The following is a 21,465-nucleotide window of genomic DNA, read 5'->3' on the forward strand; positions in this document are numbered from 1 at the left end:
AAGCTATTTCCTAACTGGTTATTACCCACCTTCCAGCAGATAATTCCTGTCTAAATGTAGCCCCTGGTACTGGTCCTTAGTACATTTTATCTTGCTTTTACAGATAATTCCTTCAAGCTGACAAGGTCTTTTAAAAAATTTGATCTGCCTGTTGACGAGTATACTTGCAGAGCTCTCAAACTGTGACCAGCACATTTATTGAGTATGTCTTCCGCTTTCTTTTTCAGCCACTAATGAAAATGTGGACTGTGGTGGGGTGGAAGATGTGCAGACTCATATTTCATACCTTTTTCCATTTTTTGTCACTGTTTAGGTATGGTTACCTCAACAGTCCTACACCTGTCTGAATGGGTGTGGCAGGGTCAGCAAGGCTGTGTTTCCTCATTTGCTTCTAGGAGTGTCATGAGTGTGCAGAAAGCCTTATGGAAGCTGAGCTACATGACACAAATTCCCTTTCCCCCATCCACAGCACAATACAGGCATGGGAAGAACTAAGCTGGTTTGACAGACTTTGTTCTTACAATGAAAGCTGAATGCTACCCACTTCCCTTTTATTACCTAGGCACTCATGACATGTATGTCTAAAAAATCCTACGTTTTGGAGCAGAAATTTAATGTAATTTAATCAACTGAACAATAATCTCCTACTCTTTTTTTCTCCAATTTAAAATACAGGTCCCATGCTTTCCTATTTCTGATCCTCTGAAACATTAGACATCCAGTCACTCAGAGACTGAATCAGTCTGCCCTGTAAGCATCATAGGATGGTTAGCTAATTTAAAATAAAACACTGATTGCAGTACAGCTAAGAGATGGATCAAACTGCATAACTAATTGATCTTAGTAACTACCACCTATTTGCTAGATTAATTTTCAGCTGGAGCAGTTCCCCATCCAGATCCCTGCACGCCCTTACAAATCACTGTGACTAAGGGATGAAGGAAGGCAGTGAGGAGGTGGGAATGGAGGTGTAACTACATTTTTCAGCAACAGCATTGTCTTAACACGTTTGTTGAAATACAGCTTTAATGAAGACAGAAACAAAAAAGTCATCAATCACTTGTACTTTCCTCATGTCATCTGTCTTTAGTTGCCTTGCACCCCTGAGTACTGGACCAGCACTCTCGTGGCCTCCTTCCTATGCATTTGCAGCATGACATCTTGTAACCTCACTGTCCCTGCTCAGATCTTATTTTGTGGATTTTTCTTCCTGATTTTACATGAACATACTTCTGCCATTCATCTATACTTATCCTGGATTGTTCAATCCCTTTCCACACACTTTCCTCTGGTCAGGTCAGAAAGGGGCTTGTGATGAAGCCAGGAGCTTTATTACTACATTTCCTCTCCTTCCCCTGCACTGGCAGAACTTGAGTTTCTGAGTTCCATGGAAAAACATGCAGAGATGGAAAAACTCTGGGTTTCAGTCTTCATATACCATAATTCCTAATTTCACATGGAAGGAAATGGAGAATGAATGACAGAGCACACACTCTTCATCAGACAAATGAAAAAACTAAAAAATGCTAAATCATATCAAGACTTTCTCTTAATTGTACTACTTGAATAAGAGGTAACTCCAAGCAGGACGTAGTTGACAGAGGACATGAGCAAAGAGAAAATTACTTTTTTTTCTCCGGCCCTTCAGCAGTTCTGATCTGCTCAGCAGAGCTGAATGTAAACAGATATTTTGCGCTGCTTCTGTCCTCTAATTGCATCATTTTCCACAAGTTCACATCTACAACAGCTGAAAATCGTGAGTCACATGTATTCTTTTCCAGCGTAAAGTATTATTTGCTCCTTATTCTTGGATGGTCATCAAAAGATATTTAATGTCATTTATGAAGTTGGAAAAATGTCCCTTACCAGAGTCTCATGTGGGTTTTCCTCTAAAATATCTTACTTATCTGAAATGAATGCCATCGACTTCTTTGAAATGTCTTTATTTTCTTAATTTGTCATAAAATACTAAATTGCATCAGTATTGCAAAACTCTTTTTCCCCCGCTGAAATGACTGCTGAATAAAAAAAATATCCACTGATGTCTTGAAATAAAAGATATTATGCATGTTTAAATCTGACAAATCTGGATCCAGAGTTTTGACTTTGCCAAAGGACTATTTAGTTGAATGGAGTCTCTGATGAGCATTAAGCAGCTAGGTCATTTGTAATTATTTCTGTGTGTAGTGCCACAAAGCTATATAACACTTTTTCTAATAAATAAAAAGGAATGAAACCAAGAATTCAGCTGAAGCTGATGGTGCTCTGTGAGGTTACACATGAAGAGTTGGCCCTTGACCTATTTTACCCATCCCTTAATTTAGGGAAACTCATTCACCTTAACATGGGAATCTTTGTCTGAAAGGATAGTTTGGGCAAAAGATGAAAAATTCTTCAGTGCAAGATTTCATGGCCAACACATTCATTAAACAGCTACTGATGCAAAAGAGCTGTTTAAGAGGAAGAATGCAAAGGAAAAGGAAGCAGACCCCTGCATAACAGGGTTGCAGGCTGATGTTTAGAGCAAGATCTTAGTTTGGACTGCATGGTGGTCACAGAGTGTCCCTTGGCAACTCCCAGCCCTTCATCAGCCAGTGCACACTGCAGGGATTTTATGTTCCTAATGGTCTCGTTCATGGCTGCATCTGCTTGTATAATTTTTGGCACAAAATACATATTTTTCTTTTGAGATTGATTCTATTCTTTATTCCAGCATTTATTCTGTCAGAAAGTGGAGGGACAGTGAGGGGTTATCTGGCATCAAAAAGTTGAAAAGTCTTCTTGCCCTTTTTTTCTTGAATTATGACTGCTAATGACAAAATCCGTTTAGTTTTTCTTCTTTCACTTATCTGAAGCTCTGGTTTTCTCTTGCCTCTTTGAAAGCTTGAGAGAGAAATGTCAGGTGGTGAAATACTTAAGAATTAAAGGGCTGCATCAGGAAACGTTTTTCAAATTAGGTAACTTGGTATCTGAAACAAACGTACGATTGTTCTTCATGCTTGGATGGCTGGCAGCCAGGCGGCAGGGCCTCGGCTGTCTCTCAGGGCTTCATTCAGACACTGTCATTATTGCCCCTATTACTTTTTCCTCCATCCAGGACTCTCTTGAATGCCACCACCAAAGAGAAGAATGCCACGCATGGCTTACCCTGAGGAGGATTAGTAATTCTACACCTTGCACTGGCTGGCAGAGGTGTTTTAAGAACAACCAGAATTCTTTCTCCAAAAGCCAAATATTTCATTACTCTATGGACCTGATCCTGCCATGTAAACCCTAATGCCTATTCAGTGAAGGCTTCTTTGGTTCAACCACTTCCTTTCTTGCATTTTATTTCTTACATTTTATATGTTCCAAGGAATTCAAAAGTGAAATTTATCTAAATTTCTGGATGTACTTGCTATAAACCTGCAGACAGAAATTACTTAAAAAAAAACACATTTAACACGAAATTGCTTGGATCACACTGTGGGCCTTGGGTGATTGCACAGACCAGAACAAAAAAAAAATTCTTCCAAGGCAAACTCTGTTCCAAAGTAAATAAAAAAGTTTAATTCAGAACTATAGTTACCCACAAAAATAAAAGCTACAGCCCATGCTGGAAATCAGTGTAAAGAAATGTCTAAAATTGTAGGAAAGGATTATTTCCTATTGCTTTTTTCTCCAGCCAGCCAAGTTTAGATTAGCTGATGGTTTAACTCTTTCCTTCCATCCCCAGGCTGTGTCTTGAGATCTTGAACTGGGAAAGCAGAAATAAGCTGAGGCAGCAAAAGCAGTGGAGGGATGAAGGTCACGATGTAGGTGGTCTTGGGCTCTGTAAGATATCAAAGGAACCTGCAAGTATAGTGGACTGAAATTCCTGCCTAGCCCTTGTAGGTCACACTACAATCCACTCTCCTGTTCCTCCACCCACTCAAGGAAAGCTCATGGAAATTCACTGAGTTTGAACCAGTCGAGCTGGTATTGACCCCTACAGAAATAACCCGCACCACACAAATGAAATACTGTCTTCTTCCTTCCCCTACTTATTTTGGCATAATTAATATTGTATTTGGTAAAAGATACAGGGGGATGGATAAGCAAAACTTGAAGTTAAGTTAGTTGAAGTGACAAACAGGCTTATGTGATGACAGGAGTTAAGATTACAGGTAAACTCTTTGCAGCTACTTCCTATGGCTTGTTTAATAGCACAAATTAGTTTTTCCAATAAATCACTCACTAAAAGCAAGCATAACATATGAAATCACTAGAAGAACTACAGTATTTTTTCCAGCTATCTCTCAGAAGATATTTGCCATCCTTAATTTTCTGTATCTGGGCAAATTTCCAGTAACATAACTGCAAATGTAGAAAGGGCCATAAATGAGATTGTCTAGCTCCTTCTAACATTAATATATTGAACCAACATGGTGTTTTGCCTTACTGATACATTTTTATGTGTGCTTTGTAGTTTATGTGGCTGACCGTAAATTCTCCGGGTACGCATCAGTTTCCGTGAGATGCCCTTGATTGTGCTGGATCTCAAAAGCAATGAAACAGTGACATGGGAATGTGGGAAATTTGGGATATCAGGCCTGGTAAAGCACAAGTTTAAACTTGTTTAAACTCAGTTTAAACTGCTGATCAGGGAATATAAAAAAGAATGCTGAGATCCTTCGCTCTCATCACAGGCACTGTGGGTACCTGCAGAGGAGAGCGACTTCTTCCTCACAGTGCAGCTGATGTATCCTTTGGACATATATCCTGTTTGGTACTTCCAGGTTTTACATGTTCCTGTGAATTGTTACAGTCCAGTTAAAATTCTCATTCTAAAAAGTGAACAGAATGGGTACTGTAGAACCACTTTGTTAAAAAATAGCAATTTTTGTGTACACCTTGAATTATCAACTGGCTATGCTGTTATTTAAATATAATTTAAAAGAAATATATCTACATTATAGCTTGCTCTAGTCTCATTCTTCTCTAATATAATTCAGAAGGCATAGATTTATGTAGCTGTGGCTTTGTAGAACCAAGATATTAAATTTTAACAAACTATTATTTAAATATATGCATAAAATAGATCTCTGGAACATATACTGTCACAGTAACATCTTTATAATCATAGCATAGAAATTAAAACAAAACAGATCACTTTTTCATACTGGCTGAAAGTATTTCCCAATACCTACATTCCTGGGGCTGCCTGAGGTTCCAGTGGATGCAGGAAAGGTCCTTCTGCTGGGAGGGAATTCCCCCTGGGGAATGACACAAACCTGTAGGGATGGTCCTGTGCCCTGAACGGTGAACTGGTGAACCTGTGCCAAAGCTATTGCACCTGAAACCAGAGATGCCCCTCTCACAGGAGGGCACATAGATATCAAAGAGCTCTGCTAGCAGAAGCTTTCAGCCTCTATTGAGGGCTGAAATAACCAAAAATAGGGTTGCAGAACTGAGTTAGAATTGAAAACTTCTAAGGAGTAATTTTGAAAAGTGGATGGATCATTTTGTGTCATGCCATCCATCATTGCGCTTCTTCACATCAATCTCACAAGTATTAATATCTCAGAAATGCTGTTCCCATCTGCAGATTGCAATGGAATATGGAACAGGAGTTGCATTCCTGTGTATCTGTAGTATATTTTGCTTCTCATCAGTTTCAAATCACAATGTCATAGCTGTGGATGTAGTAAGTCTGCACTCGGCCATTACATGCATTGATGTGCATTGAACTCAGAGTGTTAGGGGGCCTTGCAAAAATAAGAGTATTTCTACTGCAGTCACTGTGCTTGAAAGCATTTAATAACAAACCATATGAGTAGTATCTTCAGTGTTTACAGGCAGGGTATTCTCAGTAGACTCATATTGCAGTTAGTGCAATAACTGATAGTTATTCTGGTTTGATTCTGTCACAGACTTCCCAGCATGACTTTGGCTGTGTCATGTTTTTCTTCCCATTTTCCAAATAAGCAAATAAAGCCAACATTTATTTCGAAAAGGTGATGCAAGTCTGAAAGCATCAGTGTTTGCCGAGCAGCCTCCCATCTTTGAATAGGAAGAGCCAGAGATGTGGAAAGCATTATTCTTTTCATCTTCAAAGTCTTCTCTTTGTATTTACAAATTAACCAATCTGCAAAGTAATATTTTTTTTTTTCCTGGGCGGTATGATTAAGACTATTGTTATTAATTATAGAGAAACTTCCGTAATTCAAATATATGTAGTTCAAAACAACGTGATATATACAGACATATTGCAACATATTTTCATTTGGATTGTTAAACCTGCACAGATTTGATGGTTTCATCCTACATTTGTTATACTGTATTTTTAATGCGCTCAGACTGTGCTGGTATAATGGTGATCCTCCTCTTATACCCCATCTTTCCCACATGCATGAAGTCTGCTTTGTAGTGACATTCATGAAGCTCCCTGCTGTGGCTGAAACACTGGAGTCCTGCTACTTAGAATGAATGATTATTCCAGTGGTTGAAGTGTTCTCACAAAAGAGACTGGGCAGCAAGGCACTTCTTCCTTTCCTACACCACACTAGGAAAGGAAATCCTTATTTGAGCCTATGGTGGTATCCTGACAGCCAATACCTGGAGATAGTCTTAGCAATGAGAAAAAGGCACTTCTGAAGAATGAAGACAATTTATTCACTGCATGAAATTCTCTTTAAAAACCCAAACATTCCTGCTGCTTTCTGAATAGAAAGGGTAAACAAATAAACAAATTTAAAAAAAATCACTATAAATCAGGATTTCATCAGATTTTAGGAAGCCAAATCCAAAATTTAACCCCAAAGCCTCTCTCTGCTAAGTGCTGATCTCATCCTGATAGTGCCTAAACCAGGCATCGGCTCTTCCTTCCCCAGGGCTCCTGCTGTGTGCAGCTTGCTCCTGCTGCTCCTGCTGCTGCTGCTCCTGCTGCTGCTGCTGCTGGGCATTGTGCTGCTCAGCCCAGGCGCCCAGCTTCTGTCAAAGCACTGTGTCCTCCAACACTGAGGCAGGGCACTGTGCCTGTGCTCTGATGCCAGCTTTCAGACCATCTAACTCTCAGTGCTGGTGATGAACAGCTGGAAAAGATGCCCATTCCTTCTGTTTTGAATGAGATGATTCAGGGAGAAACACACTTGTGTTTTGGATTGCAGTCTGGGCCCAGGCACCAAATGTTGCAGTGCTTCAGCTTTTTAATGGCTGAAACTTCTGATTCACAGAGGAAAAGCAAATCTTGAACAAACAATTTAAAAGCTTCCAGGCTCAAGCAGAGACCAACTGCTGCATTAAGTAAGACTGTGTACGGTGAAACGGACTCTTACATGTTAAATGGAAACACAGTGAGCTACAGAAATGAGCTCAGCTCCCTTTGATCACGCTACAGTAGATGTGACCTATCAAATGATTGCTAAAGAGCTTGAGGGGATCTTCAGAAGTTAGTCATGGTAAAATAGATACTATAATTATACCCACTGATAAATTTTAGCAAAACCAGCACATTTGCTGATGGTGCTAGATGCTTTGCCTGATGAAGATTTTTCCAGTTACAATGTATGTTCAATGTGCCCAGCAGCCATCCAAGCTTCCCTGATCTGTTCAGCAGACAGGCTTTGCACTGACCTGGAAGAAGAGCCCTCCAGCCTCTGTGGTGAACTGAGCCTTCACCTCCTGTAAACTCTGCACAGAAGGGCTCACTGCACCTGATAGCATCAGCAGCTCTGCACAGCGGGCTTTGCCACTGACAGCCAAATCACAGTGTCCTTCCCTTAGCAAGTGCCATCACCTCATCCCCCACACAAGCCCGCTGGAAGCAGTGGCATCCAGCACAGACCCAGGGGGCGGCTATGAAGGGCAGACTGTCCAAGCTACCACACATGGTGAAAGCCGCCTGATCCTATTTTCAGGAATTTTGATGTGAAACATCAAAATTATCAGGAGTTGGACACTGATGATCCTAGTGAGCCGCTCCCAACGCAGAATATTCTATGATTCTGTGATATTTGACTACAGCCTGTTAACAGGGAATGAAAGCAAGTCTTCCTTGTCCTAAAATTGGAGTATATTTATTCCTGAAAATTCAGCACGGGATGGGTGAAAGCTTTTTTGTTCTCACTTAGCTAATAGTCATTTGCATTACACTACTCAAGACAAACAAAACTTAAATAATTAGCTATAAAATACAGCTTTCAAAAATGTAACATCATACAGTTTCTGACTGCCAGCAGTCAGTGTGCACAAATGTACAGCAACAAATCCTCTCCAGATATACCAGTCCCACTGTACTGCTCAGGATGCCACATTCCCATCTATATGGTTTCACACTTACCAAAGAACTGGCTTTGAACTGTACAAACGATGAAGGTTACAGTATACTGAAAAATGGTCAATTAAAAGTGTTTTTGTTGTTTCACCATACCAAAAGAATTCCCAGAGGCACATCAGTGCCTCCTTCTAATCCATTGTCCCATTGTCCCCACAGCCAGACAGAATTTCTTTTTCATTTTGCGCCTTGTGGTGCAGTTTAGTGTAATGAGATTGTAACATGTCTCAAAATCATTAAATTATGAAAGTGTTTCCCTTTTCTAACCCTTGCCCTTAGAGTATAATGGCACAATAACAGCATCTGGAGACTGGAGCTGAGACCATTTTCTGTCACTTCTCTGAGGTGATTTGCAGCACGCTGAGCTGAAAGGCTCCACAGACACCTTCACCACTAATTTCAGTGGGTAATCTATAGTAAGGTTTTATATGTTGTATCTCTCTTTAAGGATGGATTAGATTTGAGTTTCTAAGTGACTTTTAATTTCTACTCTCTGAAATGGAGCTGCATTGCCTCTTTCTGGCCTTTATCCTACTTTGGCAAATCTCATAAAAGTTACTGGGCATTTACTTCTCTTATCTTTGTAGCACTCTCACTGACAACACAGTTTTTACTACAAACATAATACTTTTAGATAGCATAGGTTTCATATATTTATTTTTCAAAACCTGCACATCCAAAGGAGGTATAGGTTATTGACATCTTATGGCGAGCACACCTTTTGTCTCAAGATGGTGGAAAATGAGCATATTAAAACACTTCTCAACCTCAAAAATAATAACCAAATTATAGCAATAATGTTTTAACAAGAAAGAAATTCTTAGTCAGAATTTTTACTGAAAATGAGCTTCATTTTTCTATTGTTGCAACTCATCTGCCAAAAATTCCATATATGTCTTTCTGTGTGTGTACAGTGTTTTAGAATAATATAGGATGTTTGAAATGTTCGATGGCTTATGAATGAAAAGGTCATGAGAAAACCTAAGGGCTCTGTGTTAATTTTAAGGATGAGAAAGAATCATGACTCATTTAAAACACTGAGAAAACCTATATGCTTTTGTATTTTTGAAGTAATTTTCTATTATTTTTTGATCTCTGGGTTTGGCGTTTTTTAAATATTTATTTAAAGTACCACAATTTTTCTGTTATTTATAGCTCACAGCTATAAAATGCAGTTGTTTTTGTCTGATACCAGTTAAGCACATCAGGCTGAGTAAGTACATGTGCTGGAGATGACTTCAACTCTACCAATATTGGCACTGGCAATTCAGGAGGGAGCACTTTTCACTCCACTTTAACATGGAACTGATATCTCTGCCTAATTTTATAGCATACTTTTGTGTTAGCACTGCCATGGTTTAGTGGTTGGTGAAAAGACTCACATATACCAAACCCACACCCATAAATGGATCCACATGATGGAACTGCCCTGCAAAAAGCTCCTGAAAGGACTGAGGCCTGAAGACATGATGTGTTAAGTGCCTCGGCATTTTTCAAGATGAAAGGTGCTATAGATATGCAACGTGCTATTTCCCTTGTACCCCTCGAGGAGCTTGAAATAAAAACGTATTTCAGTCACTGGATACTTCAACATCCCTTAGCACAGAAATTGAAGCCCAAAATGTATCAAATAACTTTTCAATATTACTAGCCACCAGTTTTGGACCATTACCTTTGTCTCACCATGAATGGGCATTATGAACATACCTAGATAAAATATGTAAAACAGTTAAAGCTATTTTAGAATCCTGTATTGGGAAAGCGTATCACTCTTCAAACTACATAGTTTAAGCTATATAAAATGACATAAGGAATAAAAGTGTGTATAATTCTTTTTGGTTTTGTAAGAGAGTATCAATTACAATGTTATCGTGACAGCTCCACACTGTAGCCAGGAGAATCGCCATTGAAATCAGTGGAGGGCAGTAGGTGCAATTACAGGCATGCTGTTGCTTCAGTGGAAGAAACGAGAGGAGCCTCAGATAAGGCAGCCGAGGGATGCTGAGGCTGTGTGCGCGGGGCTCCCCGGCTGCACAGCTGCCACCGCAAAACCCCTGCCCCGCATTCAGGGACGCTCCGGCCCTAACTGTGTCCGTGGCCGTACTCCGGGTTAACTCCGGGGTCACCGGCGGGCACATCCCGCCGCAGGGCCGGGCGGTGTCTCTGCTCCACCTCGGCCCGATCGGGACACGCGGTGGTGCCGGGCCCCGCGGTCAGGCGGCCGCAGAGCCCCGGGCGCGGCAGCGGGACCGCGGCTCGCCCTTCTCTGAGCCGCGGCCCGCTGCCGGCGGGGCTGCTGAGGAGAGATGGCCGCGCCGGCCGAAAGACGCGGCTCCTCGCTCGCCCTGCCGCCCCGGGGTCCCCCCCGGCCCCCGGGCCCCGCCGTGACGGCGGCCGCCCCGCCCCGGCCCGCCCCGGCCCGCCCCGCGGGTCTCCCCCCGCGGGCCTCCCCCCGCGCCTCGGCGGCGGAGCGGAGCGGAGCGGCCGCCGCCCCAGCCGCGGCGGAGTGAATGGGTTGCCATGGCAACTGAGTGAGGCAGGCAGCGAGGCCGCCGCGGCCCCAGCCGCCTCCGCTCCGCAGCGTGTGGGCGAGCAGGCAGCGGGCGGCCGCCGGGACAGCCGAGGGGACGCCGGGAGCGCAGCGGCAGGATGGAGGACGGCTTCTCCAGCTACAGCAGCCTCTACGACACCTCCTCGCTGCTCCAGTTCTGCAACGGTAAGGGCGGGGGCGGCCCCCGGCGAGCAGCGGGGTCCCGGCGCTCCGGCGGGGCGGAGGCGGAGGCCGGCGCGGGGAAGGCAGCGCCGGGAGCGGGCCTGGTCCAGGCTGCCGGCGGCGTCTTTGCCGCCCAGGGCCGCCCGGCTCCGCGGCGCAACTCGGGGAGAGCAGGAGGGAGGAAACTTCACCCCCTTCAGCCTCCCCCGTTATACGGCGGGAAACCTGCCAGTCCTCGGGGCGCCTCTGCGAGTAACTTCTGAACCTCCTTCATGAGAATATGCTGAGATACGTGTGCGTATGTGGATGGTGTAGATGTCGGTGTGCATCTTTCCCTAAGGCAGATCTGGTAGCTCAAGCGGTCACCCACCGCTGCTTGTCTCCGTTACGCGTATGCCAACGTACACACACACATGCACACATATATATAAATATATATGTATATGTGTAAGACCTGTATTTATATACATGTATAGGGCCGAGCTGCCCGTGACCCCGGGGGCGCAGTGGGACACCGCGGCGGGGACAGGTGTCCTTCAGCCCCCTGCCCGTCCCCGCTCCCAGAGCCCACCCGGCGCCTCTCTGCACCAGCGAAGGGTGGTGTTGAGGTGTGAGATGCCTGTGTGGAGTTACGGGAGTTGGCCTTCAGTTACCGATTTTTCTTTCTGCTGTGTTTTAAGGTAGGGGTTATTGGGGCGGTGGCGTCATCACCAGGGTGGCAGCATGGCAGGGCAGCTGCCAGGTTGCAGTGATGCGTAGTGAAAAAGGAAGGAAGTGAGGAACTGCAAGTATCCTCACAGGCAGTATTGGAGATTGGCCTGCATAGTACTTGGGATTATTCAACTAGCTGATGTTTCCCTTGGGGGGAAATAAATCAGCTATTCTAAATGTTACAGAGAGTTCTTCATGGTAAACTATAATCTCAAAATACCTTATTTTGATTGGAGTTATTGCTTTCTAGCAGCAAAATTGTGAGCATTCATAATCCCATATTTCATATTTGTGGATCTCTTCCTCCACATTTTAGTAGTGGTCTTGCTTTCTACTGCTGTCTGAACAGCTGGAGTCAGGTTTATATGAAATTGCTTCATGACAGCAACTGCATCAGACATAGCTGCCTCTCTCTTTGAAAGATATGAAGATGATAAATTTCACATTATTTTCTTTGTGGTGTGGTGCAAGAAATGGACAGGGTTGCAGAGAAGTCTTATGTGTGTGGACCTGGAGACTGAGGGAGCAGTTTTTTCAGGGCAGCAGGAGTTCTGTGTGTGGGCTGTGCATTGTGCGGTGACGCCGTATTTTTGAGCTCTTCAGGAGAGAAAACTATGAGTATGTACGGGGGTTGTACGCTAATAGCAGATGCCTGTTTTGCCTAAACTTAATAAATATTTCATTGTAAGTGTTTTTAATAAGGAAACACACAGCAATGTATTTCAAAGTTTATACTCTAATCCATTTATAAGCAAGCTGTCTTCCTATCAAAATCCCTGGGCTTTGCTTTTACAGTGATCATGATAGTAGCCTGCGCATGGGAGCAGAAGGAGTAGCATCACTTTCTGAATAGTTTGAAAAAGCAGAGTAGCTTACTCCTGAGCACTGTCCCTTGTGTTGATTTAGTAATTCTGAGCACCTATTACACTTGATGGAAATAAGCCATATGTACTTATACTGTACAAAGGTTTTAAAGTCTTAGTTAATCCTTAAGTATTATGTTCTAGAATGTGTTTCTGATGAAATCACTTGCTTAGCTGTTGTCTCATTGTAAATAGTGAGCTCAAGGGCTGTTCTAAGTTTGTATTATTCTGTGCTTATAAAAGAAAGTGGTTGAATTCAGAAGCCCTTCATTTTACGAGTTAGCATTTAGTGAGACTATATTAAATGAGATGAGGAATAGATAGTCAGGCCTTTGAGTACAGCCTTGAGGTGATCAGGTATTTCACACATTACCCATGAGGAAGAACATATAAATAGAGGATGCTAGTGAGGGCTTTGAGGTTGAAAAGTGGTAAAGAAAAGTGGAAAGCTCTTGCAAGTATAATGAGCAGTATGAAAAATGATGTGAAGTTGGGAGTGGGGCAGACATATAGAAGAAACTAAATGAAGCAAGCAAGTGGTAGAGATATGAAAGACAATATGATTTTAGTGTATGGTAAAGTGAAGTATGGAAATGGCTGGTAAGCACTCAAAGTGATCATTGCTGAATGCTGTAAAGGTTTCAGTTCTGAACAGGATTAATTTTAGTTGTACAAGGAAAGACACGATGGAATTTTCTGGTGCTCTCAAAGAGAAGAAATTATAAAGAGACTGCCCGTATGTATCATTTTGAAAGATCAGGATGCAAATGTTGTGCTCCTGAAACAATATCTTGGATCACCTGTAGGGTAGCAACTAAGGTCTAGCCTGAGCCAAGAATGGCTGCAGCTTCTCCCACTACTCAGTGCATTCTAGTTGTTTGGAATATAGTGGGAGCCCAAGAGGGGATTGGGAGGGAGGGAGCAGTAGTGAACAGGAGGCTGTGATGGGAATGAGAGAGCAGGATCTCGGCTGGTGGAGGACCTGGTCAGGGAGAGAAAAGTTAATATGAGAGCAGGTTTGCCCCAAACTTGCCCCTGGCAACAAGGGCCCTGGGTTCAGGAGAAGAATTTGGGTCTTCACTCATATGCAGATTTAGTTTGCATGATTATTTAGTAATGTGTTTTTATGGCTTGCGATGTGTAAAAAATAAGGTAAATGGAGAAGGAAGAGAGAGAAGAAAGAGGTGAGGAAAATATGTTAGTTTTGAGCTGCATGTCTAAAATCTAGGGCGGATATTTAGCACAGCTAGTTCAAAGACACCTACTTTCTTCAAACTCTGTTTTACAGAATAGTAAAGGTACAGTTGGCATTTGAGAAACACTGTTAATGAACACAAGTGTCAGTCTGAGATAACATCAAAGCAAGAAATACAAACTTCCGATGTGATATTAGGCAAGTTATTTCATTCTTGATGCCTGAGTTTCCTTAGTTGTAAACTCAGCAGAAAGTACATGCCTGCTTTGGAGGAGTTTATCACATTTATTGATTTGTTTGGTATCTCCCTCTTCAGTTTCAGAGGACAGTCCTCAGATGCACAAAGTGTTTTGCTAGTTGCTCTGCCTGTTCTGTTTGTTTGTTTATTTTTAAGAAAGACACTAAAATAACTCCTCTTAATGCCCAAGGACAATTCTCGACTTACATCTCACTTTCTAGGTAATGAAGGACTCTGTTGGTTTATTTTGTAGGTTGTAAAGTAAAGCTTAGATAATATTAACTGTGCCTGGTTATAGATACCTTCCTTGGTATTGAAGTTACTTTTAGGTAGAAAGCCAGTGTGTTTATCTACAGTCAGTCAGGTTGTTAGTCATGTGTTATTTAAGCTGAAGGTAAAAGTGGAAGGATACTGATAAGGCAAGATAGTGTTGAGGTTTTTAGCATCTGCTTAAAAACTGATGGAGAGAACCATGCTGGACATGAAACGCTACCAAACCAGACACGTACTGGAATTAGAGATAGTGCTCATCTTGCTTCCAGCTGATTTGCTAAACTGCAGGTGTGATCAGTACTGATTATAGACAGGTTGGAAATAGGGTGTGGGCAGAGTTTTGTGGGTCCTCTGACCACAAATCCCTATCTATCTATTCTCTCTTTATTTATGCAGCCTTCACCACAGTAATTGCTGTGGGCAGGATTATTAGGTATGTGGAATGTAAAAGGTGAAATCTGGGTTTCCTACAAAATGCCTCTGTAGACTTAAAGATGGAAGTGAGAATTTATGATTTCCTTGGAACTTGTAGCATCTTTTAAATGTCCTTCATGTGGCTCCTGGGAAAATCGTAGCTGTCAAGTGGCCATTCCTGCAACCACAGATCCCTTTTTTTGACAGAAACTTCAGCTTTAGTATATCTGGGTAAAGCAGTAAAAAAAAGTGTGAAACATTATTTCTTAATGAAATTGATATATTTGGCAAGGGATTCCATAATATTAATTATGGTTCTATTTATTAGATTACCTGAAGTGTAATTGTTAGAAAAATTGTAACTGTAAAAAAAATTTAGATAAAAATTCAAATTGATACAAACTATACTATAAGTTATTTTTTAAAAAGAGCAGAATCACAGAATATGCTGAGTTAGAAGGGACCCACAAGGATCATTGATCATCCAACTCAGCCCTGCACAGCACCATCCCCAAGAGTCACACCATGTGCCTGTGAGCATTGTTCAGATGCTTCTTGAACTCTGTCAGGCTCGGGGCTGTGACCACTTCCTGGGGAGCCTGTTCCAGTGCCCAACCACCCTCTGGGTGAAGAACTTTTTTCTGATATCCAACCTAAACTTCCCTTGACACAACTTCTGGCTATGCCCTCTGGTTCTGACACTGGTCACTGCAGTGGCTGCCCTTTCTCTTCCCCTCACGAGGAAGTCATAGACTGTGATGAGGTCTCCTCTTAATCTCCTTACCTCTTAAAAAAGTAATGGTTCCTTTTGGCTCCCTCCCCCCAAAATAACTAAATCATAATATTAAGATTTTTGACAGATAATAGCTTTGATAACTGTCAGTTACTCTTAAGTCACGAAAAATAAATTGTGTGACTCAGTTTTTGACAGTCTACTTACAGTTTGAATCATCTGCTTCTGTCTCCATTCCTGAAAATAAATTGAACATATGTACCTCTTCTCTCCGCCTCCTGTATCCACAAGTGGAGCAATGCCCTGTCGGTGAGGAAGTGAGCACCACAAACAGGAAATCTGTATGGACAGTATTATTCTGGTGGTTGTCTCTTCTTTCCCATTTGACTCTCACGCTTCCCCTCCTTAACCTTCCTAAATGCAGCCTGTTACCCTCTTCCTACAGCTGGACCAAAATCACACAATATGGACTCGGTCAGGGAAGGAACAATGGTAAGTTGAGCTTTGTAGCTTTCAGGGCACTAGTTCAAAGCTGTCAAGGGCTGGAAGAGACTGTAATTTGTTTTACTGTGATCACTTCCTAGCAATAATGCAAAACAAAACTGGATTTAATTTGGTTCTTGCTGGGCAGAGTCATGCACCGTGTGTAGGAAAAGGTGTTGCAAGCATGTTCAAAAAGATGTTGCAAACATGTTAATGACATTACTCATGTTGTTTTTCTCAGAAGTCCATAATGACACAGTCAGAGAGACAAATCAGGCTTTCTCATGTTTCATCTCTAGACCTCTTCTCTCCAAAACAGCAGCATGTTTTGAACTCAGGAATGGAGGAGATACCCCTCCTTGAAGCTTCCACCAGTTTTGTAGGACAGAAGATTTTATTACCTTAGGCAGCATTGCTTAGACAGTGTTTTCTTAATTTTTCTTTCAGAGAGATTTGTTCTGGCTCTTACAGTCAAACTCTTAAATAAAATACTGAATTGGACTCTAAATTAAGTGTCATTTTTATGCATTTGGAGATATATGGAGTATAAGTTGATTCTAGACTATTTTTCTTCTCTGCTGGAGTAAAGGGAAGGGGTGGCATACAGAATTTTTTTTTTTTACGTTGGTATGTGCAGTAATTGAATGCAGAATAAATCAGTATGCTATGAATTAAAAATAACTTGCTGCAATGGACACTTGCACAATATATATTGTTAGCCTATTAGAGCTCAAGCTATTATTATTAATAAGACACTATATAAGTAAACTGAATTTGTTGCCCTTTAATTAGCTATTTATTTCCAAAACATGAATTATTAACACTTGGTTTAGGCGTGAATGGTGTTAATTATAGTTACTGGAATTTAATTTTTTTTCCTTTTTTTCTTTTTTTAACTAAGCTTCTAAAAACAAATGAAAATGTAGACCAGTCATGAGAGAATCCTCTAGTGATAGTTAAACCTCAACAGAGAATCTGTGTCAGTTAGCAATATGGAGAGAAACTACAAGTATCAAGTATTTTATCATGAATAAAACAACATACAGAATTGCAAATTAAAGCATTGGGCTCTCAGCAGAAAAACATGCTTTATCTGATCTTCAAGGAGTTTTTAAAAAATTTAATAGTACTTTACAGAGCGGATAAAATATATGTTTTAAGTTCTAATTAAGAATAGCAAATCTGAAATTCTTTTATTGAACCTTAAACCACATGCAAACAATTCAAATAAGGATTGAAATTATATTAAAAGTGCATTATTAAAAAGTGAATATACGTGTGGAGACAGTGAGGGAGTACATCAGTCAGTGACACACATTTTAATAGGTTTTACTCTGACTTCTCTCGTTTCTCCTTTCCTTAGAAATTTAAGATGAAGATTTTAAAGTCGATGCTTCAGTTCTTTTGTTAAGAGAAGTTTTGTGAAGCTGTAATAAAGAACCTGTCTTTTGATCTCTGAAATCTTGGAGATGATGACAGAGAATAAGTAGGAAGGTTTCATGAAACAGTGTAACAACTACGTTTTTGTTGGGTGCTTGATGTTTGCAAATGACACTAATTGGGCAACCATAAGGAATTGTGAAAGCTTAGAGGGAGTGAAAAAGGAGCTGTGGATGATGCTCTTCTTCCATGAAACACAATTTAAAATGTTCATCCATTACGTAATTAAAATGTGGAAGTAGGTCCCTGAGGTTTTTTAGGAAGATGGGGTGGGGATAATGATATGTTAACATGATTTCACTAAATTAATTCTTTGGAAAGTAATTAAGTGAGATTGTCCACACTCCATTACTTCCAAAGGGTAAAATCTGACATGGTCCATCATATTCTCGTCTTGCTTTGAAATGACTGATTATCGAATAAATATAATATATTCACTTGAAAATTAGCATTGGAGATCTCTTACACGGTTTCTAGGTATTGTAGAATGTAGAAACCGCCTTTTTGGATTTAAAATCTGAAATAATCACTTCATTGTGATAAAAGCAGTTTGCATTTCTTAACTGCATAGACCCTGAATTTGATTGGAAACTTACGTCAGGTTCCTGCAAACAAGGCGAGAAGAAATGTTTTCTGGTGTTAAGTATAACTTCTATAATCTGTTTCAGGCCAATGCATGAAGCATTGCTACTGGCTTGTAGTCATTGGAGAATTGAGTGTGGACAGGAGCTTAAGCTAAGGTTTGAAATGTGAGGTTCCTGAGATACAGAATAGATGAACACATTTCAATATGTAAAAAGAGAAACAATCTTTGTTTCCAGCTAGTAAAGGCAAATATTTTCAAGTGAAAACTCTTAAAGACCATTGCATTTTATGAAAACTAGATCCTTCTTTTTCTTACAACTGTGTTGAAAAACATAGCAGACTGAAACAACCTTTGACATTTTCCAGTGCAGCTCCTGTACACCCAAGTGGGGTTGACTGGGCACTGGTGTCTAGAATTTTCTTGAGGCTGTTGAAGTCAGCAGCATTAGGAGCAGCTCTTTTTTTTTTTTTTCCTCTTTGTTGAAAAAAAAAATCCCTCTGAAACCCGAGAAAGATCCTGACAGACACTTTCATATTTATGTTATGTTTACTAAAACCAATTATGATTTTGTTGCTTCCTTTTCCCCCTTCCCTATCCAGCATCTCACAAGCTGTTTTACACAGACCTGTTGCTGCTTAGAAAGCACCCTTCCATCTCCCCCATGGACATGCTGCTTTAAAGAGCTTGCAGGATGTGGCAGGTGGGTCCTTTTGCTGCCCCTGAAGTAGGTGTGTCTGGGTTCATGTGTTAGCCGCATTGTCCCACCGCTCAACACCCAATAAACGCCACAGTGCCCGAGGGTGACTTCTTGGAGCTGACCGAGGTCTGTGGCTACATGGGTGGTCCAGCAGGCTGGCTGGGCCACAGCGGGGAAAGAGGTCTTTATCTAAACTGATAAAAACCTTACAGGCATTAGCATATCCTGAGGCTCAGGCCAGTCTTTATTCAAACCAGTGTCTGCATTGCTGCCTTTGCATCTTCCAAATATTGGCCAAAATTACAGGGCAGTGACAGCCAGGACTATGCTTAAATGATCTGAAAAATCAGGCCATTGTTTTTAGGTTCCTAACTGTGAAGCTAAACATTGAATCTTGAATTAAATTTTAAAAATTAATTTAAGGAGTTTCTGTCCATGTATTATATGAAGCACTGTTATAAGGCACATGTACAATACCTCAGTGTAACACAGTAAATAATTACTGATGTGATTTGGTGTAAGAAGCAAAAGCCAGACAATGTGCGGGTGATAGAAATTTAATTGTGGACTTCAGTAGGACTGCAGTTTGAAATGCTGGAAATGCTCACAGCAAAGTCCAGTTAAATCTGAAAAAGTGAGGATTCTTAGAAATTTTGGCTCTCATAATAAAATACATATACTACTGTAATTTAGTGAACCCTGTATAATGCCACACAGGGAAGGAGGTGTGAGGGTAGGTTCTTTCCTTTTCTCCCCTTTATACTAGACACTGTGAGAAGTCCTTGTGGTAGCTGTATTTTAGTTTGGAAATAAGTGATTTCCTCTGTGTTCAGAAGTTTTAATGAACTAATGAGAGGTCCTTTGGGACCAAATATTTTATACATACAATTTTTAAGTTAAGCATTTGTATGTTTTGCAAGGCTTGAGGCCTTTCTCTACTGAGAAGTGAGAAAAGATCCATTTTTAAAATCTGTTGTTTTGGTGTGTGGTCCGGCAGATGTGTAGGCTGGGGTCAGCTACTGGTGGCATACAGATAAGCCTTTTCTTGACCGGTGTACTGCAGGATCTTGCAGCTGAAGGGCTGAATACTTTAAAGAGGTATATATAAGATGCACTAGCTCTGTTATGCTGCCCTTTAGCACTATGTCCACATTAGCAGGAATTGTGGGACAAGAGGAAGAAATCTGTAAAGCAAAATAGTTTGCGGTGAGGGCTGGGGTTTCCATGTGTCTCTGCATTTTTGGTGGGCTAGCTCTAACCTGATGCCATGTGCCAAACACACTTCAGCACTGGAGCACTCCTGCTGTGCTACTGGAGTGCACTTCCAAGACTTGGCCTCTCTATGAACCAAAAAAGGCTGATGGGTGATGATCACTGCATAGGCATCCTTTGGGTCCAAACTGAAATATGTATAGGGAGCTGTGGCAGCTAAAGATGGGGCAGTTTTCATAGTCTTTGAGGGATGTTTTCTCCCACTCTCTAGTCTTTAACTGTCATTCATTCTGACTTGGGAAGTAACATGGCCAGTGCAACAACAGAGAAGTTGCTTACACGATGTTCTGTTCTGGTTTTCTTGAGAAGAGATTCTTAATATAATGAACAAGGGATCAGAGGACTTGTGTGGGGCTTGAGTACATCTGTAGGCCTGAAGATTTTTGTAACAGTTTCTTTATCAGAAAGATCATTATGAGTGTTGATCATGTTCAGAACAAAAAATTCAAACTCTGGACTTCTTTCTTTTGAGCAAGTTTTAATGGATCAGACAAAACTAAAATCAAGGCTTTACATTTACAACTGTTCTGCTTTACTGAAAGATCTAAGCCTAGTCATTTTTAAGGCAGAGGGAAGGAAGGGAATATGAGTGTAGCAGTCTACCTGTGCTTTTTATTATTTAATAGCTTGGTGTTTCCACCTCTGTTTTTAAAGCTGAAAAACAGGATACAGATAGTAAGGGCTTTGGTTATGGGATTCCCTCCCCCCATTGTTATTGGTTATTGTATGGTGGATTTTGCCTAGATTGTTTTTGCTGCATTGGACAATCTGTTATTTGAAAGACTTAGGATAAGCATATTATCTGTGCAAGCCTGAAAAAAACTGGTTCTGACTATCATACCAGTAGTCTTTCAGAACAAATTTATAGCTGAATTACATCACTAGTTATTTGAATGGTATTTCAGCTTTCTTTTATGGCCTGGATGCTTTGTTTTGGTTTTAGGAAAGAGTTAAATAACTGAGTTGTGGGATTAAATGTTCAACTATGGAATTGAAAAATGGTTGCTGTTGTGTTAAGGGAATGCTTTATAACTAAAATCCATGGAAGGTGGAAAACACATTTGTTGGTATAGTCTCCCGAGAGCAATATATTTGTATCTACTCACTCATTTTTTATGGAGCACAGGGTTTTAGGCATTAAGGTGAAACTTTACAGCAGTGAACAAAGAAGTGTGGTTTATTCCAGCATTGCCTCATGTGTAAGTTATTTGAGAGATTCTGTTCTGCAGCTGTCAGTTCTTGGTAAGATACTCTTGCTGGGATTGTAGCTTCTTCTGTGAAGACGTACCCCTGGGTGATTGATATGCTTATTTCTAAATTTTGTTTAAATTGGGGGAGTCTATACCCGGCCAACCTACCACTTCCCACCCTCCCACAGGGCCAAGATGAATCAAAACCACTCTTTCTCCTTTCATCTGCCCTTTTAAAATGAAATTTACCTTGTTTCTGATTCATACTGATGCAATACATTTTTCTAACTTTGAAGATGAGTAACACTATGTGATAATGTTTCAACTGTTTCATTGAAATGAAAGGATACAAAGTAACATAGAT

The 21,465-nt window shown here is 41.1% G+C and overlaps 1 protein-coding gene across 7 annotated transcripts in view; it reads left to right on the top strand.

The window, feature by feature from the left end:
• The window catches only part of EML1 (EMAP like 1), a 121,813-nt gene that overhangs the window by 31,533 nt on the left and 68,815 nt on the right, over positions 1-21,465 (top strand). For 6 of the 7 annotated variants that reach the window (XM_082283278.1, XM_082283279.1, XM_082283283.1 and 3 more), the window contains exon 1: positions 10,822-11,009. The exons of the other annotated variant lie outside the window; for it this stretch is intronic. In XM_082283278.1, the coding sequence (XP_082139404.1) occupies positions 10,943-11,009 (67 nt within the window). In that variant the 5' untranslated portion in view covers positions 10,822-10,942. Of the gene's footprint in view, positions 1-10,821; positions 11,010-21,465 lie in introns of those variants that run through there. 7 annotated transcript variants of the gene reach the window in all.

Source organism: Coloeus monedula (assembly GCF_965178545.1).
Source record: "Coloeus monedula genome assembly, chromosome: 6".
Classification (NCBI taxonomy): Eukaryota; Metazoa; Chordata; class Aves; order Passeriformes; family Corvidae; genus Coloeus; species Coloeus monedula.